The sequence below is a fragment of the Phoenix dactylifera genome, chromosome 7, assembly GCF_009389715.1.
Source record: "Phoenix dactylifera cultivar Barhee BC4 chromosome 7, palm_55x_up_171113_PBpolish2nd_filt_p, whole genome shotgun sequence".
NCBI classification, from domain to species: domain Eukaryota; kingdom Viridiplantae; phylum Streptophyta; class Magnoliopsida; order Arecales; family Arecaceae; genus Phoenix; species Phoenix dactylifera.
Window position 1 is genome coordinate 6141099 of NC_052398.1, and position 17117 is coordinate 6158215.

Consider the following 17117-nt stretch of genomic DNA (forward strand, 5'->3'; position numbering starts at 1 on the left):
AAGTACTGAAGTAGTAAATTTGTTGAAGATGATGATTGTGGTTATGATTATGATATCCTGATTAGAAGTATATTATGAAAACATTAAAACGAGGGCTTTAATGAGACAACAGTAGAAGGATTCTCAATTGCATCAAAAGAACCGCAGGTCAAGAAATAAATCATGTAAAATTTTACTTTGTAAATGGTCAGCTTATATCAGGTGAAGGGGAATAAGCAGTGGTTTATAATAGACTCGGCTTAATAACTCGAGAGCTCCTAGCCATGCCAAAGCCAATGCTGTGAAGAGTATAGGGTGATAGATTATCAAAAAAAAAGAAGGCCTGATAGAGAACTGCAAAGCTGTAGTGGCAAACTTTTACTGGTCACTTTGATGACATATTCATTCACCTGTTGATGTGGGTATCTCTGAGCACTCAAATACTTGCATGTCATAGAAAATCATTTGTTTGTGAATCCTGGCCAGTGGCCACCAACTCACATCCATTGAAGATTTACCATTTTTTGATGGCAACGTTACCTAGATTGCACTGTCAACTGGATGCTTATTACATAGGGATGCATTTCGCTCCATTGTGACAGATCTTTGTTGAAGAGAGAGATCAAAAACTGGTCTAAATGTATATCAAAGAGGGCAAGCCATTGTAAATCCTCTGAAAATTTTTTGTAACTCACAAATGTCACTTAAAATGTCACTCATTTGGTGTGGTGTATCTTAATTGCTCCTTTTAATTGGTACTGTGAAGTGCGTCATCTAATGAAGCAAAATTATCGGTGCAAGACACCTAAGTGACTTTTTTGAGTGATTTTTTGATGTTACAGTAGTATTGCCATAAAACCATTTATGCCAGAGGCATCTTCAATGTTAAAGATTGTTCAGGTTTTACTACCACCGCATGAATGTCAAATAATAACTCTGCTAATTTTTAACCCCGTTTTGCTGCATGTATCACGTCGTACCTGATGTCACTTCTCTCATGGAGGGCAAACAAATATCCATTCAGCATACTTCTTGACATGTAGAATATAATTCTTTATATATTAGCTCCTCTTGAATAGCATAACTACTGTATTGTATTCAAAAACGTTTATATTAGTTGAGTTTCAAAAACATTAATGGCTGAGTCATCATCATTCTTCAATTTGAGAATTGATGGCATGGCAACTATCCAAGATAATATTAGATTTTTTACTGCAAATCTAGCATTGAAGAGGATCCAAATCCTATTATAAGATTGCCGCAGGGAACAATATATATATATATATATATATATATATATATATATATATATATATATATATATATATATATATATATATATATATATATATATATATATATATATATATATATATGAGCATTGTTAAGTAGACAATTGAAATACTGGACCATCGAAACCTGTTTACATTGTTGCTGTGCTTTTCTGCAACCTATTGCCCTTGTTTGCTTCAGGACCAGTGAAATTGCATTCAACAAGATTTAGAAAAAATAGAGGGATAAATTGGGCTAAATTCATTCCACACATTCTTGGCTGAATGACTTTATCCATCTTGTATTCTGGTGACTTTAAAAAAGTGGTCGCTAACCTCTGTTGGTTGAATGAGCTGAAAAAAAAATACTATTCCACATTAATCCCGAACAAAGGAGGCCTAATGCGTCTTAGCAACCGGCCAAGGGGCCAGGGCAACGGTACGGTAGCTCTTAGGCCCGCATAGAATATTTTATGAGGCCTCGGCGGGATAGCGTTCCCCAGACGGAGATAAGATTTATATATCTCTACAAAACGTTACAATAGCGTTTGAAGTGGAGAGAGAGCGGAGAAAAGAGAGCGCGGCTGAAGGCGAGAGCGCAACAGCGGCGACACCATGCTCCTCCCCTCGGTTCGGGAGCCTCTCTCCTCCTCCTCCTCCTCCTCCTTCTCCTCCTCCTCCGGTCTTCTTCTACTCTCCGGCCTCTGTTCCTCCGTCCCTCGGCCTTCCACCGCCTCCTCGTGGTCTGGCCACCGCGTCCTCAGGGCTTCGTCCTCCTCCGTGGTGGAAGGAGCGCCAAAGAGAAACCCCAGCTGGAAATCTCTCCTGCGTCTCGGCTTCAAGAACGGAAACAGCAAGAGGTCCGCTTCTTCCCTTCCGTTAGGTTTTCGGTCTCTATTCTATATGGCTGTATCTGTTTTCTTTTTCCGTAATTTGATCTTCTTTCTTGATTACTTCTCTGCGTTAGGGTTTTGGATCTATCTGTTAATTGGAGTCTCTTACGTGGTGATTTTACTGGACTTGGGTGAAATCTTGAAATTCTATTCTTGCGGGCTTTTCCACTTTCTTTATATTCTTTAATGTGCTTGCATATTGCTTTTGGATTTTTTGCTTTCATTTGGAGTGTTTCTTGATTTTTAGGGCTCAATTTGGATGCTAGTTGAAGTCATTGGAGGCTTTAGTTTTTACAGGGTTTTAAGTGAAATTTAAAGAAAGTTGCAATGTTGGAACTTTTTATCAATGGATGTCCTCTCTTTCTTTTCTTTTATTTATTTATTTATTTTTGAAATCTTGCTGTAGAATTTTACTGCTAATCTGAAAGTAATTTGATTTCTGGAAAGGAAGAAGGAAAATATTAACGTAATTTGAAATCTTGCCTCCTTTACCAAAGCGGTTGAAGGAGGCAGACCAATGTGTGATGAAATTGGTGAACATTCATTCATTCAAATTAATTTCATTGTGAATATATTATATAGTATATGGGATAATAACTGCAAACGGAATCTGGTTTCAGCAGACTAACAGCGGGTAATGGGATAAAATATTAGCAAAAATCGAATTTAAAACCCAAACTGATCAACATTGTTACATGGTTTACAATTTCTTGCGGCTGCACCATTGAATACGGGCTCTCCTGTTGCTGCCTTTCACTCTAGAACAGTACAACTAAATGCTGCATAACTTGCATCTTTTGGTAAACCTTCCAGGTAAATTTTTTTGTCTTTTCCTCTTTTATGAGCAATCAACTTGTGCTCTCTTTTCATTATAACCTACTTTTAGTTAGGAAAATCATCGAGTCTCTTAATTGCATGGTTACACTTTTTCCTAACTATTGCATTTTTCAAGATGTATATACAAATAAAGATGATTGCGCCTCGTAAAGAGAAATACGGTTGACATCTAGAGGTTGATTGCAGCAGCTCCCTTGCTTACTCAACTGTCCATGTAAATACATTATTGATGGCACTGGCAGTTGGGACATCTATGGCTGTCTTTTCCCAATCAGTCACCGCATTTGGACTCTGATATTTCAATTTCCAATGGCTATTTTTTGCTGTCTATCCTTTAGCGAAATGATGTCATTTGCCATTTAATTCCAATCTTATTTTTATTACTGCTTGCTTTGATTCAATGAGTAGTGAAGTTTAGGGCCCATATACTATTCCCTCTCTTTGTGATGCCTGTAATTTTTGATTATTATGGATGACTTTTGTCATAGCACTTGGATTTATTGATGCAATTCAATTCTAATGCTCTCTCTAATTTATACAGTTTTTTTGAATCCTTTTCTAACTCTTTGATGTAATATTTTCCTGAATTCTTTAATCATGACATTTATGCATTTCATTTGTTATAATGTTTCATGCATCAGTATGTATTTCCAGACTCTAAGCATGGTTATCTACCCCTATGAATCAGGGTGGCTAAATGGAAGCCCTAACATTTTTCTAAATGTTGCTACTGCTCTTTGCATTGAAGCTAAAAAAAAAAGAGCACAAGGTGCATTTAAGCTAGAAACCCTTAAATTGTTCTGGTGATTGACTGTGTATGCTTACTGACTCTCATATTATTTATCGACTACCTAATGAGTGCTAAAAGGTGGTTTTTATTTTCATATTTATTTACCATAAAGCTATCTGATGATATTCTTTCTGTTTTTGAATGCTCGTGTCTTGGTTGAAATATCAAACAGAAAGTACTGCATCCTAGCCGTCTTATTTAGACCATAAACAAGCTTGCATTCATAAGAGCTATAACTCTACTTGGTTTGAATTTTTTATTACCAATTCACTACTGCATCTTGTTTTATTCTTTCTAGGTTATGATTAAAAGTCACAAGCATTTCCTGGACATACTTCACTATTCACCCCCAAAATTTTCCTGTTTTGCATATATATGAGGTTCCACCAATCTTCTTAGTAATGTCTAGTCAAAATTTGGGCCAAACCTTCCATTGTTTCCTTGGTACTACCAGTGGTGTGAATTTGGGCAGAGGAGAAACTATTTTAGCTTAGAATTTCTTGGCATCGTTTCTACTTAGTTTTCAGGGCTGCTTGCCATTGGTGTGGATGTTCTTAGAATGACAAGCCTGGGAAGCACCTACATTTCCCAATGAACATATGCTTTATAGACTAGACTTTGAAGACCAAGTTGTAACCCTTCATTAGTGAGCAAACTTAGGACAATAAAGTGAGATTTCGCTGAGAAATCATTCTAAAACTCGCGTCTCCAGAATTTTTAGCTATCAATACTAAAGCCCTGAGAGGCAAATAGGGGTCTTGAAGGATCACAAGAAGGCATGGGATTTTTTTTAATTTCTTTCCTTTATTCTTTTTCTCTTAGGAGGGAAGCCAAAAATAAACAATGATAAATTCTTTTTCTTAAAGCAGTCTTGGTAACAATTTCTATATTTTGTGCAATCAAAATATGTTAATAAAAATCAACCTTATGGTACATCAGACCACACCAAGGACCCCTTCAAATCTTATTTTATTTTCAAACCAAACCTTATAATCTCAATCATATGACAATTTCCCACCTTCCGAAGGTACTTCAAATGCCATTTTAGTTGAACATACGTTACTACCCCTTCAACACCTGTTGTCACTATTATCACATCCCATGACAGGACATCTCCATCCCTTCAAATCATCTCAATCCATTTGATTATCATAGCCAAGCTATATCCTAACCTCTTTCATCCTAAAGCGAGGAACTGAGTGTATGTTGCATATGCAGGGTCAAAGTGCTGAAAATTATAGCAAGATGCTATGGACACGTGTTACAGAAGAATATATAGGTTCTTTTAAGGAATAGAATCAGGATTAGTTGAAAAGATCAAAGAAAAGGAGGTATCTTCATTTAAGTTTTGTGGAATGATGCGAAAGTTGCTTAATTATATGGGGATTATAGCTGAATTTTGGATGGTTGTGATCTAGTTAATTCGAGGAGGAGCTTTTGATCGATGGCTGCGATACCATTAATCAAAAGATTGGTTTCAGCAGTGATAAATATTTAGCTTATATTACTCATTCACCGTCATTTAGTAGTGAGTGAATTTGAAGTTGCATATACTAAAATGTAAAAAAATGGGATTTGCAGATGGCTGGATTAAGAGATGTAATATGTTAGCCTCAGGGAGAAAGGCTGAGAGGATTTTGTGTTATAATACCAAGAATGTGGTCCTTTGTTTATGTGTAACCTTGATGAGGCAGGAAAGCATATAATTATTGTCCTTAAACACAAATCCTCAGACATCTGAGCACTGAACCATTGGTAGGAAAAAAATTTATACATAGGCGACAATCTCGAATTCATATTGAATGTTACACTTATTTTATTTATATAGCTTTGATGTAATACATATCTGTGCCTTTGTCTGGGTCTTAAACTTTAAGGGCTACCATGATATATTTATATTATTTCATCAGCCCTCTTAATTAGTTTCGTCTCATTTGTAATTTCTTTTTCCCTTCCACGTCATTTTCATTATGGACAATATAAGTGTGAGACATGCTACCCTAACAGTCATTAGTTTAGAATAACAGTTCTATTTTTGTATAACATAGAAGAGCAATTCGATTTCTTGTATGGATCTTCAAGGCTATCAAAAGCATATTTTTTATTATTTTTATGACTCTTGTTTGAATTTATTTTGTTGATTATCAAAATTTTCTGTCTTCACCAAATTAATTTTTAAAATACTAAGAAAAATTAATTTTCTCTGCATATGACTTTCTTGTTATGTGGTATTTTTGCTAATCCTAGTTAATTAGATCTTGCAAACAACTCAACTGTCTAAGAATCCCTTGGATCTACACCTGAAATGATTGAAATTAGATTTCTGTATGTTAGAATTTCGTGTTGTGACTTGCTGCTGTTTTCTCCAACTGACTGGCACTCTTTGTAGGTGTATTCCACAACCTGATGGCTCAGTTTTTGATCCTTTGGCTTTTAACATGGAGAAACCTTCAGGTTTAAATGTTGCTTGGGACAGTGTTATGGATTTCTTTTCCCAAACATTTGAAAGTACATTTAGTCCAAGGAAGGAGAAATCTTCTTTAAATCGAGGGGTAGCAGGTTTGTCTATTATCCAGTTAGAGATTTGTTCAACCTATAATAAGAGTCAAGAAACAACTTGGTAATAAATAGGATTATTGCCGAGAATAGCTTGGCAAAACTTGGCACTGTTATTCTCTTTCTAATTCTTTCTAATCAAGTAAAAATTTTTAGTTATATAAAGAATCTTGATTAGCTTATGGGAAAATTATATCTCCAACAAAATTTGACTTATAAGGACTCAGAATTGGTTTTTATGCCTTATGTATGAAAAAACAAATTAATGAGCATAAATGCAAGAATTAAACTTACAATGAAATACATTCATCAGTATTCTTCACAAAAATGTTTAAGCTGGACTATCATTTTGTCAATACCTTAATACTTATGAGTGGCATAATAAAGAAAATTTAACAAAGAGAATAAAATTTCTGAAATTTGGTTAAAGCATTTGTTATATGTTCCAGTCTTAAAAAATGAATCATCATTATCTTATTTAATGAATACCTGAAGAAAGATGCTAACCATAACAGCTGTGAAAGAATTACCGAGAGATCAGCTTTGCAACTTTTTGTGAAAGTATAAGCCTGCCATTTTTTCCAGGATGTAAACCTTCTAATATAACATCTAACCCTGACATGCCACTTTAAAAGGAAGAACCTCACTTATTTGTCAATTATTTAACCAATGACTTGTAAAACTCTGGTTTCAAACCTGACGAATTATATGTTTATATTGGCAGCTGCAATTGAGGATAGCTCCATTGACATCGGTGATTTTTTTAAAGGCCCTCTACCTGGGAAATTTCTGAAGCTTTTAGGATATTTAGCTTTATCTCGACTTGGAGTCTATGTACCTTTAGGTGGAGTCAACCGTGAAGCATTTGTTGGTAATTTGGACCAGAACAGTCTTCTAAGCACTTTAGATTCATTTTCTGGTGGTGGGATTGGTAGGCTGGGAATCTGCTCCCTTGGTATCGTTCCATTTATCAATGCACAAATAGTATTTCAGCTTCTTACTCAGATCTATCCAAAGTTGCAAGATCTTCAGAAGAGAGAGGGAGAAGCAGGCAGGAAAAAGGTTCTTCAGTATACACGCTATGCTTCAGTAGGGTTTGCAGTGGTCCAGGTAGACAACTCTAGTCTTGTTACTGATGGAATGAATAAAATTTGCAGCTTGCAGAGAGTTGTGTTATATCTTTTATATATCATTTTCTTCCATGTTGCTTTTCTACATTCAGCAAAAGCTTGCTAGGACAGCAGTAGAGGGCCCCAATATTTGTTTTCTACTTACTCTTATAGAATTATGGTTTCTTTTAATAGAAAGTGATTTTATTGTTTTAGAATATTTGCCCCTGATACTCTGTCAAAGCATCAACACCTGAAACCTGAAGAATGAAACATGTAATAAATACAATTACCATAGAAACTTGTTCCAGGGTAAAAACTCAACCTTTAGTTAATAATGTAGGACGGTACCTACATAAGTCAAGTCATTCATCACTATATTCATGCTGCAACAAACCTTATCCAAATGCTAATGTTTAGATTTGTGAATCCATTCCTTAAAGGGACCACATTTGATGTCACTGCCAGCTTCTCCAGAATCTTTCCTCATTTCTGTTCATATCCTTGTGGGTCCTTTCACACCTCAATAGTAACCTGATCCCCCTCAATCTATTTTATGTTTCTTACATCGTTATTGGATATGCCCATGCCATATTACGAAATCCATCAATGCTTCCATTAGTGATGTAACTTTTGTGCATCCTCAAAATGTTCTCATATCTTATCCTCCATGCAAAGATGGAAATTTTTGATCCCATCCTGAATTGTACTGCACTCTATGGAGAACTGGTTAAATTTTGAAAAATTAACTTTCACAAAGACCGTAATGCTGCACTTGATTCTTGAGCATTGAAGGAAAAGGTGACTAAATTTTAATCAAATGTGTAACTATGCATTGGGCTTCTGCCAGAATTATGCATTACATGAACATATTTTGTAATGAACATATTTTCTCCCTTCCACTGAAGATTCATACTTGTATCCCATATGTGTCATAAAGTTTGACGTCTAGGACAAGGAGAATATTTATGCAGGCTACTGTGCTGAAAATTTATTTTATACTCAAAAAACTGCTAGTGGTTTTTTACTTAGAAGTAAGATCATTTAAATCTTGGACCAATGTTTTCATAAATAATATCTTCAAATAATAGTGACTTTCTTTTGGCCGCTTGTGTTGTCCATGGATTTACAACTTCCTGTATGTGCTAATAATTTTTTTATTTTTATTGCAAGGCCATTGGGCAAGTGCTTTACCTTCGTCCATATGTCAATGACTTCAGTACAGAATGGGTATTATCATCAGTTACATTTTTGACACTTGGATCAGTTTTTACTACTTACATTGGGGAAAGGATATCTGACCTGAAACTTGGAAATGGAACTTCTCTATTAATATTCACAAACATCATATCATACTTGCCTATATCATTTGGACGAACAATTGCACAAGCATTTCAGGATGGAAATTACATCGGACTTGCTACCATCATCATGTCATTTTTTCTATTAGTCCTTGGTATTGTGTATGTCCAGGTAACTCCATTTTCTTTTCACTCAAAAAGGATTTATTTTAAATTTATTGTTTTGGGATAACAAGCATCCCAACAAAGGGTTTCAGGAAGCTGAGAGGAAAATACCCCTCAATTATGCTTCAAGATACAGCAGTAGAAGTGGGGGGCTTCAAAAATCTGCATATCTTCCTTTCAAGGTTTGTAGCATTTCTCACTTATGAGTTATCTGTTATATTCAGGAGCTGTGTTTGGCACTTTTGGTGTAGTTTTATTTATTCTTGTGATAGTGTGTGTATCCATTTAGTTTAGTCAAGTATTTGAAGAAACATCCTTGATTCAAGGCTTTATATTTTGATTTAGGATTATGTTGTGGCACTCCTCCTTAGGCCTATGATTTTAGATTTTACCATGTTTATTTTAGATGCTTTTACTGAGATGGCTAACTATAGAAAATGATATAATGTTCATCCATAAGCTATAATGATAGTATGATTGAAGTATCAGTATATTTAAGAACATTGAATTACAAACCATAAACGAGTAAAGAAAAAAATGATGCAAATCAAATAGTTAATTCTATGAAGAATTGGAATTATGTGTAGTGACTGTCAAGCTCATTAAATTGTATCTGAAAGCTCATGATTATAGGTTTAATTTTGTGTATTTTAGCTAGAATCTACTTGGTTTCATCCAGAACTGTTTTGTTTGGAGATTGGCTCAGATATGTCTGGAACAGACTGAAATGAGGCTGAAATACATAACTACTTTGGTGCTTGTTACATCTTGGAAGGCAACATTTAAATTCTTCACTTCAGGCAAAAGTTAAACTTTGTATTAAATTCTAGTTAGAAGATGAGTAAAAACTTAATTTTGATATTTACTTCTTCAACATGACCCTAGCTTGTGAAGACAATGAACAAAAGGCAGGTTACCACACTTAAATACAATGAAGAACTTTAAAGAGGACATGAGAATGGTCAAAAATATTCGTTTTAAATTTACTTTGACTTTTTTTTTTTTTTGCAAGGAATGACATTGTTAAAGTTTTCAATATTACAATTGAACACCACACAATGAAAAATGTTCCTGATTTGGATGACTTGTTGAGTTATAGGGCTACTAACAGAGGACGTTATTAAAAGGATCACAAAAGCACATCTAGCCAACAATTTGAATTTGATTTTTTAGTTTTATGATTACATGTGGTGACCCAAAATGGACATTTATTCATGTGATTGGGCCATTTGTTAACCTAGAATCAGCCAATATACCATGTATAATTGAGTGGCTGCTAATGAAGGTGGTTTCCATAATTAGTATTTGGCCCCATTTAAAAATATATCCGCATTGGGTGTGCATTGGGGAGGTCCTAATTACTTAAGTAGGGCCAAAGACCCTATTTAATAAATTTTGGCTAGCCCTTTTTGGGTGATGTCCTAGGTTATTACAAGTGGTATAAAAAATGACCCAGCCCATGGCTTATGCGCATGGCTAGGGTACATTGCAATATGGGTCCTTTTGGGCCCAACTAAGAGCTAGTTATGGTGTTTGTGATTAAACCCTTCTCATGGTGTAAGGATCCGTGTAGGCGTATGTTTAGTCCCACACCTTGGAAAGGTCGTTGATACTTAAACAGGGTTAAGGACCCGATTAGTAACCCTCTAACTAGCCTTTTTGGGTGAGATCTTGTGTCATTATATTTAGTATATTTCATTTGTGTTCATCTAGTATACTTTTGTCAAAAGCTAATTATGTTGTGATTCCCTTTTTAGAATTTAGCAAAAAAAGATGGATTTTATTATATTGCTCATAATAATTGTTTCTAGCTTTACCACCATCCCATCTCATTAAGTTATAATTTTGATTTATTTAAGGTATTAGTATTGTAAGCCTGCACTTCTTTACACATAGAAAGTGGTGTTGGAATTTACTGTTGTATATAGTTTACCTTTGGCTGTATGGTGCAACAAATTCACACATATACACAAAATTTCCCCTATTTCCTAGAAAGGTTATGACGGTCACCATCCACCTCCCTTCTTCCCCCTACTTATTGATTTCCATCCTTGTATATCCTAGGTGGAACTTGACCTTTTGCAGTTCATCTATTGCCATAAATCATTTATTTGAAAACAGATTATGACAAGCTGAGTTGTTTATTTTTAATTGCATGCAACCAAAGGTACTCTTTATGTTTATTTATAAAAAATGAACAAAAAAAACTTCCCATATCTATGATAGCATTATTATATGAACCTCACTCTTTGTGCTTGGGCAACATTTGATTACTGTTGCAAATGGTTGATTTCACATATTTGAACCTTACACTTAACGTGCTTTGTTATAGGATTTGAATAAGTATTGGTTCATGTTTAGAACATTGCTTTGAGTTGACTAGTGTCTGGCTTTAGTATACCAACGGCAGATTTTCAGTATCTGTCAGCTTCTTGTTGGATTAGGCTGGGTCCCTTGCATCTGTCATGGACCCAACCTGGTGAGGCATTTGAATCGAAGCATGCGTGGGAAAATATCGATACATTGATTTATTGGTCCATTACAAGTTCATGTAAGGTTAGAACAGCAAGTCTGGACTTTGAAGCTTGTATACTTGTGCATCTTCGCTGGCATTTGAAGATGAACAGAATTTGAGAGGGAGAGGATAGAACTGTTGGTGTGGATTAAATACTGCTACCAACCATTATTCAAATAAGAAATTTTGCAAATGGGGAAATAAAAGCCTGTCCAACCTTGCTACTTTGGAACTATCAGTGGATTTGGATCTGGCCTGAGCATGTTAAAACTCAAACCTAACAACATTCAGATATAGGCTGCTTTATAAATTCTACTGGGACAGACCTTGAATCATGGATTAAACTTTGCCAATATTTGACCTAAGCCCAATTCACTCTCATGTTATGTACCTGTATTTACATATATTGGTCTAACTATGACTTAGACCCAGATCTGGAACTCAAAATCTTACAATGAACTTATACCTGGTGTCAAGCCCCTATGCTTAGAAGAAAGACCACCCAGGAGTGGATCCTTATGGCTCCTGTCACAGTCCAGCCGATTTGCAGCACCTTTAGGGAACTCTATAAGCTCGAAGTCTTGATTCTCAGAATTTAGCAGAGATTTTGACATGAAGTTTAGGCTGCCTTTGTCATTTTAGCCAGCCAACTGTGACATGCCACTTGCCACTCACCTCTTTTCTGATGGCCATTGCATATGCCATAAATGTCCTAACACATTATTAACATCTTCATCTTAGATTGCCAAGCACGTATGCTATTTGCAGAACCCAATGCCTTGGATGTCTGTACTTTTCATCTTTAATCCATTTCTTTGCACCTGCATGCATCAACTTTAGAAATAATAGCTTGTACAAAATACCGCAACTACACCCCGATGCTTCTTCTTTCTCCCGCTTACCTGAAAATACTACTACGTGATCTCAAAACCAACCAATCTGGAGTTTCATTGTGGATCTAAGTGCCATCTGGTTTTACATTTTCTGTTAAAATATTCCTTCTTGCATAAAGTATAGCACTGTCTAGTTTACAAAGTAAAATCATGTACTTGGTCTCACTGATCATTTCGAACAGGTGAACAGCTCAGGGGTGATGCCCATCATATTTTCAACATCATCATTAGCTTTACCTGGTACTCTGGCACGCTTCTCTGGTTTGGCTGCTCTCAAAAAAGCTGCAGTTGCATTGAACCCAGGCGGTGAGCTTGTTTATATTAACCCACTAAAGTTCTTCTAGAGGAGCATATGCTTAGTCTAGTTTGAGTGGTTTCAATGGGTGTTTTTTTTCACAATATTTATCAGAAACGAAACCTTATATTTATCAAGCTTCAGTATTTATACTTAGTAATATTTTCTCAGAATTTCTAGTTAGAAAATAAACTTTCTGGCACAAATGATCTTTTACAAGTAAATCAATTAGCAATTGGCTTTCTGACTGATCATGGGACTGCCTCAATCTTTCAGTTTATTAGCAGTGTTGTCTTTCAGCAGAGTCTTTGATTTAGTGCATGAAAATCAAATAAACACGTCAATCATCTAACTATCTAAGTGAATTGGGCATGCTAGCAAAGCATATAGTTACATGAGTTCTTTGGTATCTCATCATAAGGGAGACCATTACAGTGCAAACAAGAAATAAGTTTGATGGGCAATTCCATTCTGAAACTGATTCCAGTGAATAGGCAAATGGGATGGAACAATAGAAGGCCTTTCAGTATCATGCATGCTGTGTTCTTTTCTCAGGGTGCTCTTTGAAGGAGAGATCTTGTTCAATGTAAAAATCTTGTTTCTTTTGATATATATTAAAAGTATGAGACAACACAATCAAGTAGGCAACCTTGATATCCCTCTTTTATAGTGATTTAAATGCTCGATCTCTTTTTGAATATTCAGCTTTATGTTAGAAGGAATATTTCCTAGATACTATGACTCCAAGCGGCCATTTGTTACAGGTGGATTGTATCTTCCTACTAATGTATTGCTGATAGCTTTCTTCAATTATTACTATACATTTCTCCAATTGGATCCTGATGATGTAAGTGAGCAGTTGAAGCGTCAGGGTGCTTCGATACCACTTGTCCGACCTGGAAAAAGTACAGCTGCTTTTCTTAAAACAGTAAGTAAAATTTATTTAACATCTGGTGAGCATTTTTACTTTGGTATATGAAGTTCTGTATATTCCACCATCCTCTACTTTGAAATAAAATGTTCATTTTTATCTAAATAGGTAATGTGCATATATAGTATAATGACTTGTTTGCCAGCTGTTAAAACAGATAACCTGATGCCTCAGATGAACGGAGTTATCCTTCATATGATTTCAGCATTTATTATATCTTTGTCTTCATAAATCATTCGAATAAAGATAACCTAACTGTTCCAGAACTAGCTTTACATTTCTTGGAGTTCTACCTGACATATACTGGTATGGTATTGTCATTTTCTGCTCCGAGTTAATTATTTCTTTTATTTTTATTTTTATTTTCATTTTTTTAGAGAAAGAGAAGGAGATCCATCTGCACTTTAATTACCCAGGTCCAAATACGTGGGGATGCTCTACCCAAGATGCAAACCTAGAACCACTAGTTGCTAAGCAGAAATGTGTGACCATTGGGGCAAGCCCCGGTTCATACTCTTCGAGTTTTTAATTACTTCCAAGTGTCTAGTCTTGATTATCATTGATTTGACTAAAAATGTTTTCAAGGTATCAATTATGCTCAGCTTATTATAATAAAGTTAAAAATCGCCTTGGTTGGGCTTCTATGACACATCCAACATGGTGGAGGTATCAATAAAGATCTCAAAAGATGATAATGATTTTTTTATTTTTGGTAAGGATATTCTTATTGAATTTAATCACCTTAAATTTTTTTAAATTTGAACTAAATAAATGATAGTCAACCTCAGACTGCTATAATGATGTCTAATTTTGTATAATTCGTTTCTATGTTTAAGGGAATACATACTTTCAATTTATTGTCTTTGCTAGAATTTCTATACCGAGAATGGGTAGGAGCAAGGTCCGCCGTACCGGTCCCGATCGGCGGCCCGGACCGGTCCGTACCGGTTTTGTACCGATTCCGTACCGGTTATCCAACGATAAGCTACTGGTACCGGATTCCACGCTGATCCGGTACCGGTCCTAGGCCGGACTGGTACTTACCGGCCCGTACTGGCCGGTATAGTCCGGTACGGCAGTACATAGTTTTATTTTTTTTTAAGTATAATTGTACCCCAAAGGTATTTTCTTTTCATTTGAATTGGCAGCTTTTATTGTCCATTTCACCTTCATCATAAATGTATCATAAAAACTTCAGTTTCTATCTCCAAAGCGTGTATGAACCACTGCCTTTATAAGCACTGCAGTCAATGTGCCTTTTCGTCCTGCTCATCAGTGTGCTCTAAATTTTGAGCATGCTTCGTCTTGTTATTTTAAACGAATACGGGGAAACTGCTACCCAATGTTATGTTAGTGATGCTCAAGTACACAGCTTTGATTTCAATCCACTAACGAGTAAACTGCTCTAACTTCAATCCCAGGTTCAAATTTCAATACACTTTTCTATGGTTATATCCCATCTCTGTTGAGAACACAATCTATAGTGTTTCAAATTCAGACATAGCTTAGCATTATGATGTCTCGACTAATTCCCAATAGCAATCAAAATTTCTTTCGTGCCTGGAGTTAGATATGTTCGCACCTTATTCTTTCTTTCAAAGTTAGATATGTTCGCACCTTATTCTTTCTTTCAAAGTAACTTCTCATTGAATAAAAGTTCAGACCCAAGAAGTTGAACATACACTTCTATTGAAAAAAAGGGACCAGTGTACCCAAATTTGTTGTTTCAACTATTGGTTTTGAAATTGTTGCTGAAAAATCAAACTTGGCATGCCCCAATATGCCTTTGTCTGTGATCCTGTATCATTATTCTCTGGCTGACAAAATGTTGTTTCTGGATATAATTGATCCTCAGGTTCTTAGCCGGATATCAGTTTTAGGTTCTGCCTTTTTGGCCGTGCTGGCTGCTGGCCCCGCTGTGATCGAACAGACCACTCACTTGACTGCATTCCGAGGATTTGCAGGCACTTCCATTCTCATCCTCGTTGGGTGTGCAACTGATACAGCAAGAAAAGTTCAGGCAGAGATAATATCACAGAAGTACAAGAATATTGAGTTCTATGATATTGACCGGTTATGAATGAGTCCAACAAAATCCATGCAGATTTCTTATGGCTCATGAATGTGTCCAACCAAATCTGCATTATGTCCAAGCAAATCCATGCATTTTTTTTTTCATCCATGCACACTGGAAAAAAGGAAAATTAGATTTGTGAACATATGTTAAGTTGAATTTCTCTCTCTCTACCCCCCCATCTCTCTCAATGTTTGATGTGTATAGTATTAACATTTGCAGAAACATTGCATTGATTGCTATTTTTGTATGATGATATGTTTTGGATATTAATTGCAAATGCTATGCTAGCAAATGCAACATCAATGAAAGACATATATATTAATTTTATTGATCTTTTGCGTATATATATTGTTGTATTGATGGCTTGCTAAACTGTCTGGAAGCTTCAGCAGTTACATAGAAGATTTTATATTCTTCTTTTTTGTAGACTATGCACCAGATTTGGTCCAATTTTATTGCTTATACTCTATAATATCTTGAGAAAATATCGAAACTCTGCAATTCAGTATAGAGGCCTCTGGTGAGTTTTTTGTCAGTGTAGTGGCTCATCCAAGTTGATATGACATCTCTTTCAGTTCTTGTTCACCAGAAATTTCTCAAATTTTCTTTTCTACTGTATGGCTACACTTATGTGCGAATGTGAAGGTGTTTTTGGAATTGGAATTACACTACTTGCAATACACACGTGCATAAAAAGAAAAAAAAAACTAGATCCTCTCTTTTTTATGTTTATTGTGAAGCAAATTAGAACGAACATATTAGAGAATGTCTGAACCAGAGAGGAGCTTCTGGCCTTGACTGAATTTGAGGAAAATATTTCACGTTTGTTGATTTAGTGCCATTGTCAGAAACTTAGAGCAAGTAGATACTGATAAAGATTGATTTGTGAAAAGCAAAGCTTTTTGTAGGCCAAATGAACCAGACGAAGGTTCTGTTTCCTAGATTTAGTAATCGCACTGCAACGATATTTGCCTCAATGTTGCATGAATACTGTAATTTTACTATGAAATATTTTGCAGTACTTTGCAAGTGACATATGAGGTAAAGAAGAAAAAAAATATTGACAGGCTTGAGCTATTTCGTACTGTAGACATCTTTTGCTAAGTTGGCAATCAATGTGGCCATCATCTTAATCAAATGACTCTGGATGGGCTTGTCTTTTTTTCTGAAAAAGAAAAAGAACTGTCTACCAGCCTTCATTGGATAAACATGGTTCCGCCCCTTCCGAATGGAAAATGGCTGCTGGCGTTCACACAATGTGATCTGGGTTTTGCTGTCGGAGTTAGTGATAATGCCATTTTTGGTTGGTACTTGATATTTAGTTTAAGGCAATACAAAAGCTAATCCACACCAAAGTTTTCTTGACAAAGAATTGGTTTTTCAGTTCAACTGATGATATTAGGTGAGGACGGTAGTTCCATAGACGGGTGAGTCCTTCTTGTACAACAATCAAGCTAGATTCTGAAAGATTACAAGCCTATCAATCTCCAAAGAGCCAAACTAAA

At 35.7% G+C, this 17117-nt stretch overlaps 1 protein-coding gene and 1 long non-coding RNA gene across 2 annotated transcripts; one reads left to right on the forward strand and one right to left on the reverse strand.

The window, feature by feature from the left end:
• The first annotated feature begins 1790 nt into the window (after window positions 1-1790).
• Window positions 1791-15926, forward strand: LOC103707116 (preprotein translocase subunit SECY, chloroplastic). The gene is made up of 8 exons (XM_008791485.3): window positions 1791-2110; window positions 6160-6329; window positions 7051-7436; window positions 8609-8908; window positions 8994-9083; window positions 12492-12615; window positions 13369-13532; window positions 15391-15926. Exons 1-8 carry the CDS (start codon window positions 1866-1868, stop codon window positions 15613-15615), a joined length of 1704 nt encoding a protein of 567 aa, XP_008789707.2. The 5' UTR covers window positions 1791-1865; the 3' UTR covers window positions 15616-15926.
• LOC120111316 lies at window positions 14658-15384 on the reverse strand. The gene is made up of 2 exons (XR_005512497.1): window positions 15153-15384; window positions 14658-15117 (listed from the first exon to the last, which is right to left on the reverse strand). It is a non-coding gene; the product is annotated as an uncharacterized LOC120111316 (long non-coding RNA).
• Window positions 15927-17117: the final 1191 nt, after the last annotated feature.

Excerpts from the sequence above, each read along its gene's own strand:
- LOC103707116 (XM_008791485.3), top strand. The coding sequence starts at position 1,866 with ATGCTCCTCCCCTCGGTTCGGGAGCCTCTCTCCTCCTCCTCCTCCTCC. Across the intron at positions 8,909-8,993 it reads TTGGTATTGTGTATGTCCAG|GAAGCTGAGAGGAAAATACC; the intron begins GTAACTCCATTT and ends AAAGGGTTTCAG. Across the intron at positions 12,616-13,368 it reads AGTTGCATTGAACCCAGGCG|GTGGATTGTATCTTCCTACT; the intron begins GTGAGCTTGTTT and ends CATTTGTTACAG.